This window comes from Lithobates pipiens, unplaced genomic scaffold (assembly GCF_037356315.1).
Source record: "Lithobates pipiens isolate NorthernLeopardFrog02 unplaced genomic scaffold, aLitPip1_a1.2 Scaffold_18, whole genome shotgun sequence".
NCBI lineage: Eukaryota > Metazoa > Chordata > Amphibia > Anura > Ranidae > Lithobates > Lithobates pipiens.
Genome location: NW_027507758.1, coordinates 189,059,384 through 189,077,314, shown reverse-complemented (window position 1 = coordinate 189,077,314; position 17,931 = coordinate 189,059,384). Strand labels below are relative to the sequence as shown.

General features: G+C 43.3%; 1 protein-coding gene across 1 annotated transcript in view; it reads left to right on the top strand.

The window, feature by feature from the left end:
- LOC143987598 (interferon-induced, double-stranded RNA-activated protein kinase-like) overlaps positions 1 to 17,931 on the top strand; it is a 329,449-nt gene that overhangs the window by 165,450 nt on the left and 146,068 nt on the right. Inside the window, exon 10 of the mRNA XM_077486452.1 lies at positions 3,544 to 3,599. Within this exon, the coding sequence (XP_077342578.1) occupies positions 3,544 to 3,599 (56 nt within the window). The remainder of the gene's footprint in view (positions 1 to 3,543; positions 3,600 to 17,931) is intronic.

The following is a 17,931-nucleotide window of genomic DNA, read 5'->3' as shown; positions in this document are numbered from 1 at the left end:
TTGCAGGGGGTGTACTTTCCAGAGCAAGAGTCAGCAGGTCGTCTGAGAGACCAAATAAAAGCATAGCGCGTGGGGCAGACAGGGGAGAAAAAAAAAAAAAAAAGGGGGGGGGGGGGGAATAAAAAAGGGGGGGGGAGGGGGAACCCAGGCATGTGGAAAAATGGGCCAAGTAGGGGAGACAAGGAGTTCGAGCAGTACATGGTTACCTCCGTGTGCATCAGTAGAAATAGGGAGGGAAGGGAGAGAGGGGAGAGTGAAAAAATGGAGCGAAACAAGGGCAAGGGTAGCACGTCCCAGAACATGTCCCCCCTCACGATCTGCGCCATCACACCGGTGTTCACCATAAAGAAAACAATGAAGGGTGCACGGGAGGCTGGCAAAGGAGGGGAAGCAGGAACTGTAAGTCCAGGGCACAGAGAGAGTTCAGCGGCGGTCACCGCAGAGGGCAATCAGCACAGCGTTCTCCAATACAGGGGGTGATAGCAGCAAAAATGGAGGCAGTCCATAGGGTCAAAGGAGAAAAAAGAGGGGGGGTATAGCAGAGGGAACAGGAGAGAGCAGGGATCACTCACGGTAGCCAAGGTGGATAGGTAGGCACTACTCAGGGGCTGTAGTGGTCAGCTTTCAAGCAGGGCCTTGCACCGCATCCCGTTCCAACCATGACGAGGCCGCAGCAGGATCTTCAAAGAAATAGGTCTTGCCCTCGCGGGTCACCCGGAGTCGAGCTGGAAACAACATTGCATATGGCAAATGGCGAACTCGCAGCTGGCGCTTGACCTCCGTAAATTGTGCTCGTTTTCGTTGGACCTCCGCCGAGAAATCTGGGAACACTGCCACCGTAACATTGTCAACCGGGATATTTCCACGTTCGCGGGTGAGACGAAGCACCGTATCCCGGTCTCTGTAGTTAAGTAGCTTGGCAATAAAAGTCCGCGGGGGTGCGCCGGCTGGAGGCGGACGAGCCGCCAGACGATGCGCTCGTTCGATCACGAACGTGGAGGAGAAGGATTCCCTGCCGAAGGTTTTAACGAGGAGGTTTTCCAGGTAGGTGGGAGGGTCGGAGCCCTCCGATCGTTCCGGGAGACCCACGAAACGAAGATTGCAACGTCGAAGTCTATTTTCCATGTCGTCCTGCTTGTGAAGGACGACACTAAGCTGGTGCTGCAAACGTTCGACCGAATGTTGTAGAGGAGGGATGTCCGTCTCCACGTGTTCCACTCTTCGTTCGGCCTCGGACACCCTGTCCCTCAGCTTCTGCAGGTCATGCCGAATATGGGAGATGTCCATCTTAACCTCCTCTATCTTGGTAGTGAGGGCGGTTTGGCAGGAGGAGACGGCCTCAAGGATCTTGGCGGTGTCGTTTGCAGGAGACTCCTCCGCGGTAGAAGCGGGGCCGGCGCCATCTTGCTCTGTCGCGCCCTGGCCCTCGTGGCGGAACTTAGCCAGCTTGGCGGCCGCCTCGGAGGGTCTTTTAGTCGGCGACATGAGGCACAAAGTGAGCACAAGGTTCCCGGGCGTCTGTACAGTAAATAGCAAAGAAAAATCCCCAAAGGATAAGGTAAAAGGATGAGGTCTCAGACGGAGCTCTCACTCAGCACGTCCTACACCATGAAGCTCCAGGCCACGCCATTGCAAGCTATTTTTAAGCTTATGATCTACCAAAACACCCAGATCCTTCTCCACCAGTTGTACTTCCCTAGTATGTTATACTGCATGCATATTCTTGGCCTCCAAGTGCATAACTTTACATTTATCAATATTAAACCTCATCTGCCTCACAGCAGCCCAATTAAACAGTGCATTGAGGTTGGCTTGTATATTGGAGACATTATGTAAGGACATTATTCCACTGCATAGCTTGGTGTCATCTGCAAGGACTAAAATGGTACTTTTAATCCCAGACCGTATACCATTTATAAATGTGTGTGTATATGTGTATATATGTATATATATATATATATATATATATATATATATATATATATATATATATATAATATTATAATGACTATTTTAAATCGTAAGGGTCCCAACCCTGAACCTTGGGGTACCAAAGGACAATTTCAGAGTAAGAGTCATTAACCGCTACTCTCAGAATTCGGTCTTTAAGCCAGCTTTCTATCCATTTACAAACTGATCTCTCCAAACCTGTAGACTTTACCTGACACATTAGCCGTGTGCTTTTGCAAAATCCAATTATACCACATCCACAGCCACCCCTCTGTCCAAGGTTTTACTTACCTTCTCATAAAAAAGTCCTATTTGCTTGACAACTTTTGTCTTTCATAAATCCATGCTGTCTGTTATTTAAAATATTTGTTTCCACTACAATTGCGGCAAAAAGCCAGGGCTCAGTTTCCCCAGCCTCCAACTATCCTAATGGATCCTATTGAGAATATGTTGTCTCCAGGTGTACAAGACAAACCCCTGTCCACCCTCTATAGCACACTCCTTTGTACAACTGGGACAAAATGGAAACACTCTGGGATTACTGGCAAGAAGACATTCCTTCTTTGGATAGGAAGACATGGAAGGAGTGTCTGGAGCAGGGTTCCAAACTTGTCATTTCATCTAGGGACAAACTAACTCGAGGAAAGTTTCTCCACAGGGTGTACTACACCCCTGTGAGAATTTAGTGGATGTTCCCGAACCTTGACCCCAGTTGTCCCCATTGTAACCTCCACACAGGATCTTGTATGCATACGTTCTAGGAATGCCCTGTCATAGTGTCATATTGGCAAGCTATATTTGCTGAAATTAACCTTAGACTGCAACTTGATTTAACACCTACCCCAGACTTGGCCTTACTAGGGATTCCAGATAATGAGCAATGCTCGCATCATTCTAAGTTACTCATAGCAGATCTTCTGTACTATGCTAAAAAGGCGATCCTACTAAAATGGGTTTCCTCATCTCTGCCAGATTTTTCTGTTTGGGAGAGGATGGTGGCTGAGGCTCTTCCATTATACAAATTAACAAACTCTAACAGGGGATGTGCCTGGAGGTATGAGAAGTTTTGAGCCCCCTGGACACTGACCTAATATTTCCCCTGGTGTGAGGGTGGGAAACCTTGGACTGTAACCTGGGATGAGGGACCTGCCTTCTTCCACCCCCCATGCTGACGTGTTGTACTACAGCATAAATTACCCTTTATGAGGGGAATAGTGGTTTACCGGGGCTGTAGAGCTTTGCAACATATAGCTAAATACTGTTAAGTAAAGCTAAAGTTGGAAATAAATAGGAATTTGCAACTGGCTCCCTTAGTGTCCATTTTTGTTTATGAATGTTGCTTCTGGACTGTATGTTAATGACATTGCCTGATTTGTATTCTCCTGTAATGCAATAATGCAATTTCCATATTGAATAGAGCACCTTTATTGTTAAAAAAAAATAAAAATATTCCAGCAAGATCTCATCTATGTGGTATTTTAATAAATTCTCCAGTATCTTCCCAACACTAGAAGTTAAACTAACAATTATAAAAATTGTTATAATAGTGCCAACAAATTCTGATTAATAATGTGCTGCCGATATTTATTTCAGGAAATCTCAAGTGGTTTCATACCTGGATTCCCAAGTGCAAGAGCTTCTATTTTAAGGTATTTTTCTGTTGTGTTTATTTAAATTTTTTTTTTTTTTTTTTTTTTAATTAGACCTTTCACTTCATTGGCAATGGTCTTTTATACGTTGTGCCCCCCTCCCCTCTCTGAAAAGCACCAGTGGGGGAGATATAGATTACTCACCCTTCTGAAACTTCCATATTGCAGGGTAATGATGTCATCCTTCGGCCAACAGAATACCTGGGAATGCTCAGTAGCCAAAATATCACAAGACAGTACAGCAAATTGCAGAATCATCATCTTGTGAAATTTTGGTTCATTCAACACTCTCAGAGATCTGCCCGTAAACAGGTTAACATCAGCCTCACTTGCATCCACAAAAAAAGTCAAGGAAAGATAAGTATATTATCTGTTTTCCTGCCAACGAGTACCTTTTCATTTTTTTTTTTTTATTCTTTAAATTTTAGGAAGTGGGAGGTGGGGGGCAACTTGCCACTGAGGTGGAAGATGACTAAAAGTGTACTTACAATTATATAGAGAATAACATTACTAAGCTAGTAGAACCTAAACACAATAAGCATAGTCCTCTAATAAAAGTAGTAACTATTTGGTTGGTAACTATATGGTAATTTGTGTACATTTGCCTGTCAAGGCTGTTGAATATGGACATATAGAAAAGCAGTTTGTTGTATAGTGTGTATAGGCATTTTTAGTGATTAGAAGATTTGGAATTGTTCTGTCACTCAACTATGCACAATTACAGGGATGAACAAAAAATAATTTAATCATCGAAATTATTGCCTGGTAGGAGATCATCTGCCCCACATTTGCGTTATTTAAAATTTCCTGCTTCCAGCAGCCACTGCTCCCAATCATGATTCACGAGTGACCGGGCTTTTTTGGATTTCTGCATCAGTACTTCCAAAATTGTTCTGCCACAAAACTGGTCTGTTAGGCAAACCTGATACCTGTCTTCTATAACCATAGTAGAGATGCCAAGCAGAGGCACAGATACATACTTAATGTGGATATGAGAAAGCAGAAAGCCTCTAACTTGCATGTTAACAGTTTCTCATCAGCAGCTGCGTGAAAGAATCAATATATTTTCTCTTTGTTAATTAATATGTACAAAGTTAATTAGGTGGCATTCATGTTCATGGGCTTGATTATGGAATAGATTTGGATTTAGGGCTGGAATGTTCATGTTGTGAGATAGAGAGTAAAGTAATTTTTTGGACTGGTGGTCAGTTTACTTTACCTTATGTTTCAATTGGACTGGTGCTATTTCACTTCCTAATTTTAGTAGTTTCCTTCATGTTTTAAAGGGCAAGTATCTTTTAGTATGGAGAATAATGTAGTACAGCAGTCAATTGGCCTATAGCAGAAACACTTAAAGGAGACCGGAAATATGTCAGGTCCCTCTCTAATGGACCAAGGGACAATGTAGAAGCCTTTTATAATATACTGCTTTGCTACAGTTAGTTCCAAAGCATTTTCCTAGCAGTCTCTGTAGGTAATGTGTCTGTTGCCAGTAAGGAATATTTAGGCAGGAACAAAACATATGACACTTTGCCAACAGTCCAATTTCCTATAGTTTTTTATATACAAGTTATATATGAAGAAGAACTAAGACATTAGGACCATATTGCTTGTCCCCTTTTTAGGAATAAGTCAGATGATCTTGAGATTGTAAAAGAGCGTATAGACGCTAGCTTACTTAAGTTGATTCCATAGTATGAAAGAAGGGGAAATAGATTGGGCGCTATACCCTTGATTTAAATAATATTAATAAAATGAAACAAATTGTGAAAAAAAATTGTGAAAAAAATTATATAAAAAATTATATAAAAAAAGATATAAAAAATTATCAGCACGCTGGTAAATAATGAACTAATCTTATGAACTATAAAACTTAAAACACTGTGAAATCCGACAATATCATATGGAAAGCCCAAAAGGGCTGTGCTTGTTCTGAGTGCTTAGATCACTCTAGGTGCCCTATATCAAGTGCTTAATGTACTAGTGTCACTAGAAAAAATTCCATAAAAAATGTATGTGAATGCAATAATAAAAAGTGCAAACCTAACCACGTAATAAATTGATAAAGATAAATAAACTTGCAATTGCAAAGAAATAAAGACAAAATAGAAATACAAGTAAAAAACAAGTAAAAAAAATTCCAAGTAAAAATGTTTTTTTTAAATGTGAATATAAATAAAAAATAAAAAAAAATTTCAGTCAGTGAAAGTCCCACGCTTATAAAAAAAAGCCAATGTGATATGTGCCAAAAAAAAATAAGTAACAGGTGAACAACAATGAATAATGGTGAAAATCTTCCGTGATTATCTTCAAAAAATATACAACTTTTACTCCCAGTGCACAGTGAATAATAATGTGATTGCTCTCACCAGAGCTCTTACCCCATCAGGGGTGGATCAGCCTCCACAGTATAAGCCACTGTGCTGCTCTCTGGCAATAGTTTTATGTTTTCCTGGGAGACGCCTGCTCTTCCACTTGTATTGCGTACCACGTTATGTATAATAAGGAGAAAACATATCCATGGTGCAGTATGTATTGACAAGGTGTTTATTAATAAAGTAAGAAAACTACTCACAAACTTTCTTACTTTATTAATAAACACCTTGTCAATACATATCCCATGTCAATACATCTTTATCAATTTATTACGTGGTTAGGTTTGCACTTTTTATTATTGCATTCACATACATTTTTTATGGAATTTTTTCTAGTGACACTAGTACATTAAGCACTTGATATAGGGCACCTAGAGGGATCTAAGCACTCAGAACAAGCACGGCCCTTTTGGGCTTTCCATATGATATTGTCGGATTTCACAGTGTTTTAAGTTTTATAGTTCATAAGATTAGTTCATTATTTACCAGCGTGCTGATAATTTTTTATATAATTTTTTTCACAATTTTTTTCACAATTTGTTTCATTTTATTAATATTATTTAAATCAAGGGTATAGCGCCAAATCTATTTCCCCTTCTTTCATACAATTATTTCCACCCATACAGGGTGGCAAATTAAGTAGAGGCTGCTCATACCATAGACATATCAATAGGTTCCGTAGCGCAATCTTTCCCGTCTTTGCTTCTTGATTCCATAGTAGTTTGTTAAAAGTTGAGTATGCAAGGTCTCGCGTTAGGGAGCGGAACTGTATAGCAATCGCATTTTTGAGTGAAAGTCCTCTATAAAATTCATGATTATCCAAGTTAATGTTCTTTTTAAGGTACTGAGAGAAAACAAAAGTATTGCCCTCATCTAATTGTTGCACATCCCCTTATTCGCCAACCATTTAGCATCTGGGAGGTCAAGCATTTTTCATTGTGGGTTAAACCAAAGGGATATTTTGGATAAAATAGTCTTGGCTTCCTCTTTAAATGTCCCCTGTGATTTCATTTGTGCCAGACTATTATGCTGACACGTAGGTGGGAGTGTATACTGAATTGGTTTTAAGCTGTGAGCTTTTCACAGTGTGCTTTAAAAGCAGCAGGAGGTCAGATAGATCCTTCTTCATTTCCTGGCTGGAGGACATCCAACATAATCTAGCCTTTCTTCATAACTTTACTGTTCATGGCACTCCCCGTTTTATTTTTTGCATTCCATTGCTTTCAATCATGGGGGCTCTGCATCCAATGTTGGTGTTGCCTAGCAACACCTACTCCCCCAGACTCAAAGCGGTATTTAAACCCAAAACCAAACACACCTCCTGTATTAGTGTAACCACTCTGAATGAAGCAGAACAGGGACACCTTTGGACAGCACCTGTCAGTCTGGGGGAGGAGAGTGTTCGTAAATTGAAGCCAAACTCTAGATCACACTGCATATACACAAGCGGTTACAGCAACAGTTTTTTTTCATTTATTTTGTAATAAGCTGATCATTGTAAGGACCCCTGTCAGTAGTAAATGGTTTGTCTCAACACTCTAACAGCTACATTTGCAGGAGAGCTTGCTCTTTTGAAAAACAGCTGATTTACTGGCTGGATCACCACATTAAAATATGTAATTTCAGCCATCTGCAATACCTTCTTGGAAAGCCTCACATCTCAAGTATATGGTGCAACATCAGACATCTCCTTTTTCCTCATGGTTTACAGAATGTTAAGGAGTGCTCTACTCCAATGAAAAGTAGGGTCAGTGATATTGCAGGTACCATTCCTGTGATTCAAAATTACAGTGCAGCCCTCCTACAAGCTATTGCACACAGCTCTAAAATGGAGGATATTGACAATAGATTAAGAATTGCGGGCAAGAAATATAATTACCTTTCTTGTTGAATGGGCTCATCTGTATTCTACCAATCCAACTTCCAAGTCCTATCCTGGTTCGCCCCTTAAATTACAGAGACAAATAAATTATAGGCAGAAGAGTATAAGGCTAGCTCCTCAAATTGATCCAAACGAATCCCCTTTTCTTGTTCATACATCACAGGACACAGAGCCTTCATTACTTAGTGGGTTAGATAGTCACCTGTGGTGATTGGACACTGGTTGACCCTAATTAAGAAGAGTTCCTCCTCTATATAACCCTCCCTTTTTCGCCAGTGTCTAAGGTGTTTGGTCACATAAAACATGTGCAAAGAGGAGAGAACTGCTTGATGATCCCTGCAGGAGTCTAGAAGCTATACAAACTAGATCCATATCTCGGGCCGATATTTGACACCCAAGATGGTATGGTACCCGGGCCTCGTGGTCAGAAGAAATGAGATTTTGCCTGTAATGTCTCTCTTTGGAGGACTGGACTCTGGGAGAACCAGACTTGGTGTACTATACAATAGTGGCACGAAAGTTTCTGGCAGAGTCTTTTACAGGTCCAGGTAAGAGGATCCTGTAATAGGAACCCATAATCCCTGAAGGTTTGCACAAAAAAATGCCCGCCATGATGGGTGAAGGCTGGAATCTCTGTTTTCAGCAGTTACTGCAGCGAGGACAGGTAAGTAAAGATAATCCTATATATATTACATATTATGGATTTCTTCTAAAAGTAGTTGCATGTCTTACCTGGTTTTCACCACTAGAGGGAGTAAGAGGCAAACCTGGTGTATACTTACATGCCATCCAGGATACACACTCCGTGAAGTTGGTTTGTCAAGCCGCTCACCCCCTCCGCTGCAGGCTCTGCCACATCTGCCTGCAAAAGGAGTCCCACGTAGTCTCACGGTCCCAGGAAGGCCAGGCAGTGCCTCTGAGTGATCCTCTTCCTCCTTGATTCCCGGCCACCGCCATGGCAGTCCTACGTGTGTGCAGCAGGGGGCGCGCTTTCTGCTTGCAGCTTAGGACTATGTCTCCTCGTAAGAGGACTTCAAATGGGGGTAATAAAGGCACCAAGGCATCACTGCCTATGTCTAGGGGTTCTAAAAATGCCTGTAGGTTACCATCCCCCCTTGCAAGACCAGCGCCAGCCTCACAGGATGAGTCGGTGCCCCTGTCACGTTTTTGCAGCCTCTCCTAATATAGCAGTCCCTGTATATGTCACAGAAGACTCATTAAATATTGCTTTGTCGGGTTTGAAAGGAAGGATAACTAGCCTTGTCAGAGCTTCCTTAAAAGATAGCAGGAAAAGGGGTAAATCCCCTCCTTCTGTGCTAGCTTCTCTCTCTCGGATGAATCTTCTGATAAAGAGGAAAGATCCCTATCTGGGAATAGGGATCAAGAGCAGTTAGATACATCAGAGGAAGAGGAGAAGTCCTCTTCTACCTCTTAGGCCCTCAGGAAGCAGGTTCAGTACTATACTGAATTGGTGCATGCCACGTTCAGATTGCCCCCTGCTGAGGCTGCCTCAACCTCTGTTTCCTCCTTAAAGACCCATCAATCCCCTCAGGCTCCATATGCCCTTGCAATTCATCCTTTGATGGATGAACTGTTGTATGAGGACTGGGGGCATCCCTATAAACTGTTCTCCCCTCCTAAAAGATTTTGTCTGCTTTATCCCCTGGAGGAAGGGTTCACCAAGAAATGGGGGGGTTCCAGCCGATGATGCGGTTGTAACCGCAGGCATCACATCTGTCCCTCATGCTGGTACATATGCGAAGGTCCCTTTGGCTTAGGCATTGGACAGCTGAAATCTCATGTAAGAGATATTTAGCCGGATTCCCGTTTAAAGGGGAGCACCTATTTGGAGATAAGCTGGATAAATACATCCAGAAAATAACCGGTGGTAAGTCCACATTTGTACCGGTTAAAAAGAGCAAATGTCCATCGTTTAAATATTCTCTTTCTCCTGCCCCTGAAGCCTCAAACTGCAGGCAGTGACGACGGCCTCCCCACTCTAGTACTAGAGGAAAGGCCCAAGGCAGAGCCCAAGGGCAAAAGAAGTCTTGGGGTCAAAAATCTGGTAAACAGAGCCCCAAGGCCTCCTTATGAGGGGGCCCCCCGCTAGGCCGAGTGGGGGGAAGGCTGCGGCAGTGTGCAGAGGCCTGGCAGGAAGAGAGTCAGGACAGATGGGTAACCTCCACTGTGTCTATGGGGTACAAGCTGGAGTTCCGAGAGCTTCTGCCTTCTAACTTCCTAAAGTCAAGGGTCCCCAAAGATCCCGTAAATAGGAGGCCTCTGTTTTGGTCGTTAGATCATCTGTTATCCCAAGGAGTGATAATAGAAATAGGACCAGAGGAGCAGAACTCGGGGTTCTACTCAAACCTCTTCATGGTTCCAAAACCAAACGGGGATGTCAGACCCATCCTGGATCTAAAAGACCTGAATCAATTCCTGCACATCCAACCTTTCCGCATGCAGTCAATCCATTCAGTAATCACCCTTCAGGGTGGAGAATTCATGACATCGATAGACATTAAAGATGCATATCTGCATGTGCCAATCTTTCCCGCTCACCAAAGATATCTAAGGTTTGCAGTAGATCAGTGCCATTTTCAATTTGTGGCCCTGCCTTTTGGTCTCGATACTGCTCCTTAAATGTTCACAAAGTTGTTAGCCCCTCCTTTGGCAAACCTACTTTGGCAAACCTAAGGGCAAACCAACGGTGACAGCTTATCTAGACGATTTGCTACTCGTAGAGCAATCCGTAACTGGCTTGAACCACAGCATGCTCAGCACCGTGGAATACTTGGAACACCTAGGTTGGGTTCTCAACCTCTAAGAATCCTCATTGCAACCTTTAAAAAGGTTGGAGTACCTGGGCATGACCATAGACACCTATCAAAGCAAGGTATTTTTACCCAGAGCAAAGGCCGAAACCATAAAAGATCTGGTCCGGCTAGTCATAGCAAAAAGGAATCCCTCCATTCGGCTATGTATGACGCTATTAGATAAGAGGGTCACTTCTTTTGAAGCCATTCCTTTTGCTCAGTTTCATTCAAGGCCCTTACAAAGAGATATCCTCTTTGCCTGAAACAAAAGGGTTCAAGCCTTAGATCTTCCAATATGCCTATCCCCAGGGGTACGCCAAAGCCTCAATTGGTGGCTACAGGCCGGAAATCTCCTAAAAGGAAGACCTTTTCCTCCACTAACATGGGAAATCGTAACCACAGATGCCAGCCTGACGGGCTGGGGAGCGGTTCTCAAATAAGCATGCACCCAGGGAAGATGGTTTAAAAGGGAAAACCCCTCCTTTTCAACTTAAAGTGCACTCTACTAGGGCTGTTAGTGCCTCTTGGGCGGTGCATCGCCAGGCCTCCTTGGCTCAGATCTGCAAGGCTGTGACTTGGTCTTCAGTCCACACATTCACTAGATTTATCAGGTGGATGTAAGAGGGCAAGAGGATGCTGCCTTCGGGCTCAGTGTACTGCAGGCTGCAGTTTAGTTTCTCTAGTCTGTCTGCGGTCTATGTTTTGATCTGTGTCTCCCTCCCCTCATTTGGGCATTGCTTTGGGATATCCCAAGTAATGAAGGCTCTGTGTCTCATGATTTATGAACGAGAAAATAGGATTTTTTAATACAGCTTACCTGTAAAATCCTTTTCTTGGGAAATACATCACGGGACACAGAGCTCCCGCCCCTCTATGGATTTTACGTGGAGACTTAGTGCTTTGCTACAAAACTGAGGTGCTCCCCATAAGGGAGGCGTTATATAGAGGAGGAACTCTTCTTAACCACTTAACGACCAGCGCACACCAATGTACGTCCTATTTTTGAAGAGGGATATCTCGGTAACGGCAGCAGCTGCTGCCACAACCGAGATATCCATCTCTTCAGGCGCCGGTCGTCTGTACGATAACGGTGCTCTCCGCGGGGGATTCGCGATCGAGTCCTGCACACTGCTGGGTATGATGGCCCCCACTCGTCTCTATACTATAGGAGGGCAGAAGCGGCGTCAAAACGTCACTTCCGCCCATACCTCTTAAAGGTATATTTTTTTTAAATGTCATTTTTTATTTTTTTTATTTTTTTGTTGCATTTTATTCCAAATATGAGATCTGAGGACTTTTTGACCCCAGATCTCATATTTAAGAGGACCTGTCATGCTTTTTTCTATTACAAGGGATGTTTACATTCCTTGTAATAGGAATAAAAGTGATCAATTTTTTTTTTTTTAAACAGTGTAAAAATAAATAAAATCAATTAAAACAAATAAGAAAAAAAAAAGGTTTTTAAGAACACCCCGTCACGACGAGCTTGCGCACAGAAGCGAGCGCATACGTGAATAGTGCCCGCATATGAAAACGGTGGTCAAACCACACATGTGAGATATCGCCGCTATCGGTAGAGCAAAAGCAATAATTCTAGCCCTAGACCTCCTATGTAACGCAAAAAATGCAACCTGTAGAATTTTTTAAATGTTGCTTATGGAGATTTTTGAGGCTAAAAGTTTGACGCCATTCCACAAGCGGGCGCAATTTTGAAGCGTGACATGTTGGGTATCAATTTACTCAGTGTAACATTATCTTTCACAATATAAAAAGAAAATTGGGCTAATTTTACTGTTGTCTTATTTTTTTATTCAAAAAAGTGAATTTTTTCCCCAAAAAAAATTGCGCTTGTAAGACCGCTGCGCAAATACGGTGTGAAAAAAAGTATTTCAATGACCGCCATTTTATTCTCTAGGGTGTTAGAAAAAAAACAATATAAAATGTTTGGGGGTTCTAAGGAATTTTCTAGCAAAAAAAACTGTTTTAAACATGTAAACACCAAATCTGAAAAAGAGGTCTGGTCCTTAAGTGGTTAATTAGGGTCAACCAGTGTCCAATCAATACAGGTGACTATCTAACCCACTAAGTAATGAATGCTCTGTGTCCCGTGATGCAGTTCCCAAGAAAAGGATTTTACAGGTAAGCTGTATTCAAAAATCATATTTTCTTGGCTTCTCTCACGAGTTTCAGAAATGCAGGGCTAAATTTCTGGAAATCAAAAAGATTTCAGTGCATGCATTTACAACACTCCATGCTCCACCTTGCCAGATTGTTAGTTGTTGCAAATTATTATTATTCACGATTTATATAGCGCTAACAGTTTATGCAGCGCTTTACAATGTAGAGGGGGGACAGCACAATTACAGTACAATTCAATACAGAAGGGACAGGAGGGCCCTACTCGTAGAGCTTACATTCTAAAGGGAGGGGGTGGTGATACAAAAGGTAATAGATGCAGGGAATGATTTAATGGGGTTGTTAGGTGGGTTTGGGATAGGCTTCCCTGAATAAGTGCGTTTTCAGCGATCTTCTAAAGGTGGACAGGTTAGGGGCTGATTGGATATACCGGGGCAAGGAATTCCAGAGAATGGGAGAGGCTCTGTAGAAGTCCTGAAGATGATTGTGAGAGGAGGTAACAAGGGAGCTAGAGAGCAGGAGGTCCTGGGAGGAGCAGAGGGGACAATTTGGGTGATATCTGCAGATGAGGTTGGTGATGTAGCTGGGGGCGATGTTGTGAATGTCCTTGTATGTTGTGGTTAACATTTTACATTTTTATACGGTGGGGTAGGGGAAGCCAGTGAAGGGATTGGCAGAGAGGAGCAGCAGTCACGGATTGGTTAGTGAGGTGTATTAGTCTAGCAGCAGCATTCATAATAGACTGAAGGGGGGGTAGCCTACATAAGGGTAGGCCATTAAGGAGTTGCAGTAGTCAAGGCGGGAAATAAGGAGTGAGTAAGTTGCTTTGTGGTGTCATTAGTCAGGAATGGTCAAATTCTGGAGATGTTGCGGAGGTTAAGGTGGCAGGATTTAGCCAGTGATTAGATGTGGGGGCTGAAGGAGAGGTCAGAGTCAAGGATTACACCCAGCACCCTGGCATGTGTGGAGGGACCAATGGTTGTGCTGTTGATCTTAATGGTAAAGTCATGGTGGGGGGAGGGGGGAGGCCAGGAAGGAGGAAATATTACAAGCTCAGTTTTAGAAAGATTGAGTTTGGGAAAGTGGTGTGACATCCATACTGAGATGTCATTCAGTAAGTTTGAGATCCATGAGGAGATCAAGGGGGTGAGTTGAGGAGTGGAGAGATAGACCTGGGTGTCATCGGCATAGAGGTGGTATTGGAAGCCATGGGAGGTTATCAACTGGCCCAGGGAAGAGGTGTAGAGCTAGAATAGAAGGGTCCCAAGGACAGATCTTTGGGGTACCCTGACAGAGGGAGGAAGAGGAGATGGAGTTGTGACACTGAAAGTGTGTTGAGATGGGTAGGTGGAGAACCAGGATAAACCAGAATCACAGAGGCCAAGGGAGTGTAGTTTGCTGAGGAGGAGCAGGTGGTCAACTGTGTCGAAAGGCAGCAGAGAGGTCTAAGAGTATGAGTATGGAGTAATGGCCATTGGTTTTCGCAGTTAGTAGATCATTGGTGAGTTTTAGTAGGGAAGTTTCAGTAGAATGTTGTGGATGGAAGCCGGACTGTGGGGGGTCAAGAAGGTTGTTGTCCGAGAGGTAGCGACTCATTCGGTCATGGACAAGGCGACCGATGAGCTTGGAGGCAAATGGGAGCAGGGAGATGGGTCTTAAGTTGTTCAAACAGATGGGGTCTAGTGAGGGTTTTTTAAGCATGGGGGATAACCAGTGCATGTTTGAGCAGGTAAGGAAAGGTGCCAGAGGAGAAGGAGAGGTTGAAGTTGTGGGTTAGGGAGTTTAGGGTAGAGTGGTCGCAGTAATTGTGAGGGGACAGGTGGTGAGGTGGACCATGTAGAGGAGTTTATCAACTTCATCAGTGGTAACTGGGCAGAAGGAGGAGAGTATTGAGTGTGGTGTTGGACCTGATGTGTTGGGTAGGGGAGGAATGCTGGATATCTCCTTGTGAATGATGTTGATTTTGCTTTTGAAATGGTTGGCTATCTGTTGAGAGGTAGGCAAGTTGGTGGGTGGGGCCAGTGGGGGGGGGGGTGGAGTGAGGAATTAAGGGTAGAAAAGAGTTGATAAGGTTTAGATGAGAGGGTTTTGATGAGAGTGTTGTGGTAGGTTTGTTTAGCATTGTGGAGGCAGGAGTTGTATTTGAGAAGAGCAGATTTGTAGATGGTAAAGTCTTGCAGGGACTTAGATTTATGCCAAGCTCGCTCAAGAGTACGGTTACGTCTCTTGAGACTTCTGGTGTCGCCTGTTTGCCAGAGTTGTGGCAGATGGGGCCTGGTTATGCGTGTAGAAAGAGGAGCAAGTAGGTCTAGGGAGAATGACAGCGTGTTGTTGTAGATGGAAGTAGTTAGGTCTGGGCAGGACGTGGGTGCGATTTTTGTCGTAAAGGCCATCAGTAGCAGAATGAATGGTGAGTAGCACTTATTCGACTTCCCTTCAGAAACCCTAGATCAGGGATGGCGAACCTTGGCACCCCAGATGTTTTAGAACTACATTTCCCATGATGCTCATGGACTCTGCAGTGTAATGGAGCATCATAGAAAATGTAGTTCCAAAACATCTGGGGTGCCAAGGTTCGCCATCACTTTCCTAGATTGTCTGGGCTACTTATTAGAGCACCGACCCAACTTGTGAAGGGTGTCCCTAGAGACCTTAAAGTCTTTTCTTCTCTGCTAAGTCTCCCATATATCGGTTTTCAACTTGTATGCTCTTATCTGACAATAATTCTGAGAATAGATCCACCATTCTGACATTTTTTTGTAATTCCCTTATTTTCCAAAGAAAGTTACAGTCAATAGCCAAAGAAAGCAATGCTTTCAATATCACAGTCAAATACATGTAGAATGGGTCTCAAAAGCAGAGTTAGGGAACAGGCCCAGCATTGCACAGTATAGGTGGTCATTAAAACGATTACTGTTGTGAAGATAGCGATCAGGGCTTCACGCTGAGGAACCCAACAAGTAATCATAAAAGTCCCAAGACCTATATACTTGAATGCAAAAATAGTAAAATAAGGTATAATAAAGTGGAGTAATTTAGATTATAACTTTTTTTATTAACATAGCAGGAGATAGTACTTCCCTATGGCCTGCCTAGCCCAGAGATAGGGTAGTATAAAAAGCGAAAATGTTGGCAGGAATTTACACCATATCTAAACAGCATAGCCCATTACTGAGTCAAAGAGACAGAGGAGGGAAAGCAGCCAGAGGGGGAAAGGATGTTGGGATTAGATGTCTCCAAAGCAAGAAACAAACAGAATAAGGGGGGAGAGAAAGGAGGAATGCAGAGCGGGCTTCACGCCCAGGGAGTGAAGTTAAATCCAGGAGGTTAGTTCGATTGTACCACCTCCTGAAGATAAGCGTCAGTATACAAGGTCGCCATGTCTCTCGGAAGGTCCCCTCCCAGTTATACAAGGTAGCGTTGAGAGCCTCCATCTCTCTCAAAGCATTCACTTTAGAGACCACAGAGATTTTGATGGGAGGTTTTCCTATTTCCAACAGGGTGGATGCATGCCTTGGCAGCATTCAGCAGCTGGATTGTAAGGGAGGCCTTATACTTCTTGATCAGTCTTTCTGAAAGCTGAAGCAGACAGGCCACAGGGTTCCCTTCCAGATCGACATTTATCAGGTGCTTGACTGTGCAGATCAACTCACGCCAAAAGGGCCCAAGTTTAGAACAATTCCAGAAAATATGAAGCATCGTTCCTTCAACATTTCCGCACCGCCAACATACACTGGGAACCTGAGGGAAGAAGCGATGCAAAGTGGTAGGCAGTCTGTACCATGTGGTCAAAATCTTGTAACATGACTACCATTCTACCATTTTGACTCATCATTGTTCACCTTTAGCTCCTAGGAGGGTGAACCACCAAGGTGGTCAATGTTAGACTCATTTGATGCATTTTAATGTTACAATGTTGAAAGGTGTCTCACAGTTCGTCGCTTGATTGCTTCCTAGAAGTGTTGTATATAAGAGACACCCCGAAGCACTGTTGGACAGGTCAAAGATATTGGTTAAAGTACCAGAGGACATAGAAGTCACTGGGAAAAGAGGTCCTGATGACAAAAATCTGGTGTATGATCCATTTTGGAAAATTGCTGGTAATGGTAAACAGACTAATTGCTAAACTATGATGGTTTGGTTTCCAAGGTTAAACACACAGGTATTGGTAAACTTGAAAAACAGATCTAGGCAGCTGAGGCCAATACAGGGGGTAAGAGGGGCGATTCCCTAACATGACATGGAAGTAGGCCCCCTACAGTCCTGTGAGAGTAGTTCTGGGGGTGGTAAAAATAAAATCAGGACCCCAAGGCCAAAAGGTAGAAGGGTAGGTAGAAGGACCACTGGGATTCTACTAAAGGTTAAGAAGAAGTGCTTGTGGAAGCACACTCAGAAAAAATATGTGGGTAGAGTTCTCCTTTAAGAAGAAGAGAAGTAAAGTCAGGCAGGTGTGGAACCCTGTGGGTGATAGCAGGCACAGAGGTGCCAGAAAGTGGAAGTGATGTGTTTCTCCCTCTGGTGCGAAACAAGTGGGAGGGGAATATGTGCAGTGTGAGGTCATTCCACTATGGAAAAAGGTAATCTGGGCCAGGTTTTGGAAAGAACGGCACACTGATGGTACAGGTGTGTGCTGGTTTCTTAGGATAGTCAGGATAATAGTTCAGGGCTCCACCCTCCTGGGAGTCAGTGCAAGGTGGCAGAGAGATACATGTCAGCACTGTGCTGTCCAGGGCAAGACAGACAAAGGCCTTGGGATGTGTGGTAAATGGTCTGGAGGACCAACACATGATGACCAACACATGAGCAGTACAGCTGAAAAGAGAGCCAGGAATGCTGAATATTTTTTTTTGTATTGATGGTGGAACCCCATGTGTGGGAAACTATTTATTTGTGAACTTTTTCTGTTTTAAAAAGTGGGCAGAAAAATACCTTGAAAAGTCACATTTGGCGTGCGTGGAACTTACTGGCAAGTGTTACACATGACCTAAACAATCCCCAAGTTGTCACAGTATATACAAACAAATTAACCAATAAAGTATTTGTCAAGCCAGAAATGTGTTTTATAGTTCTGGATATAGAGGGCAAGGAATAGAACCTGATGGGTTTTAATTTTTTTCTGCTATCTG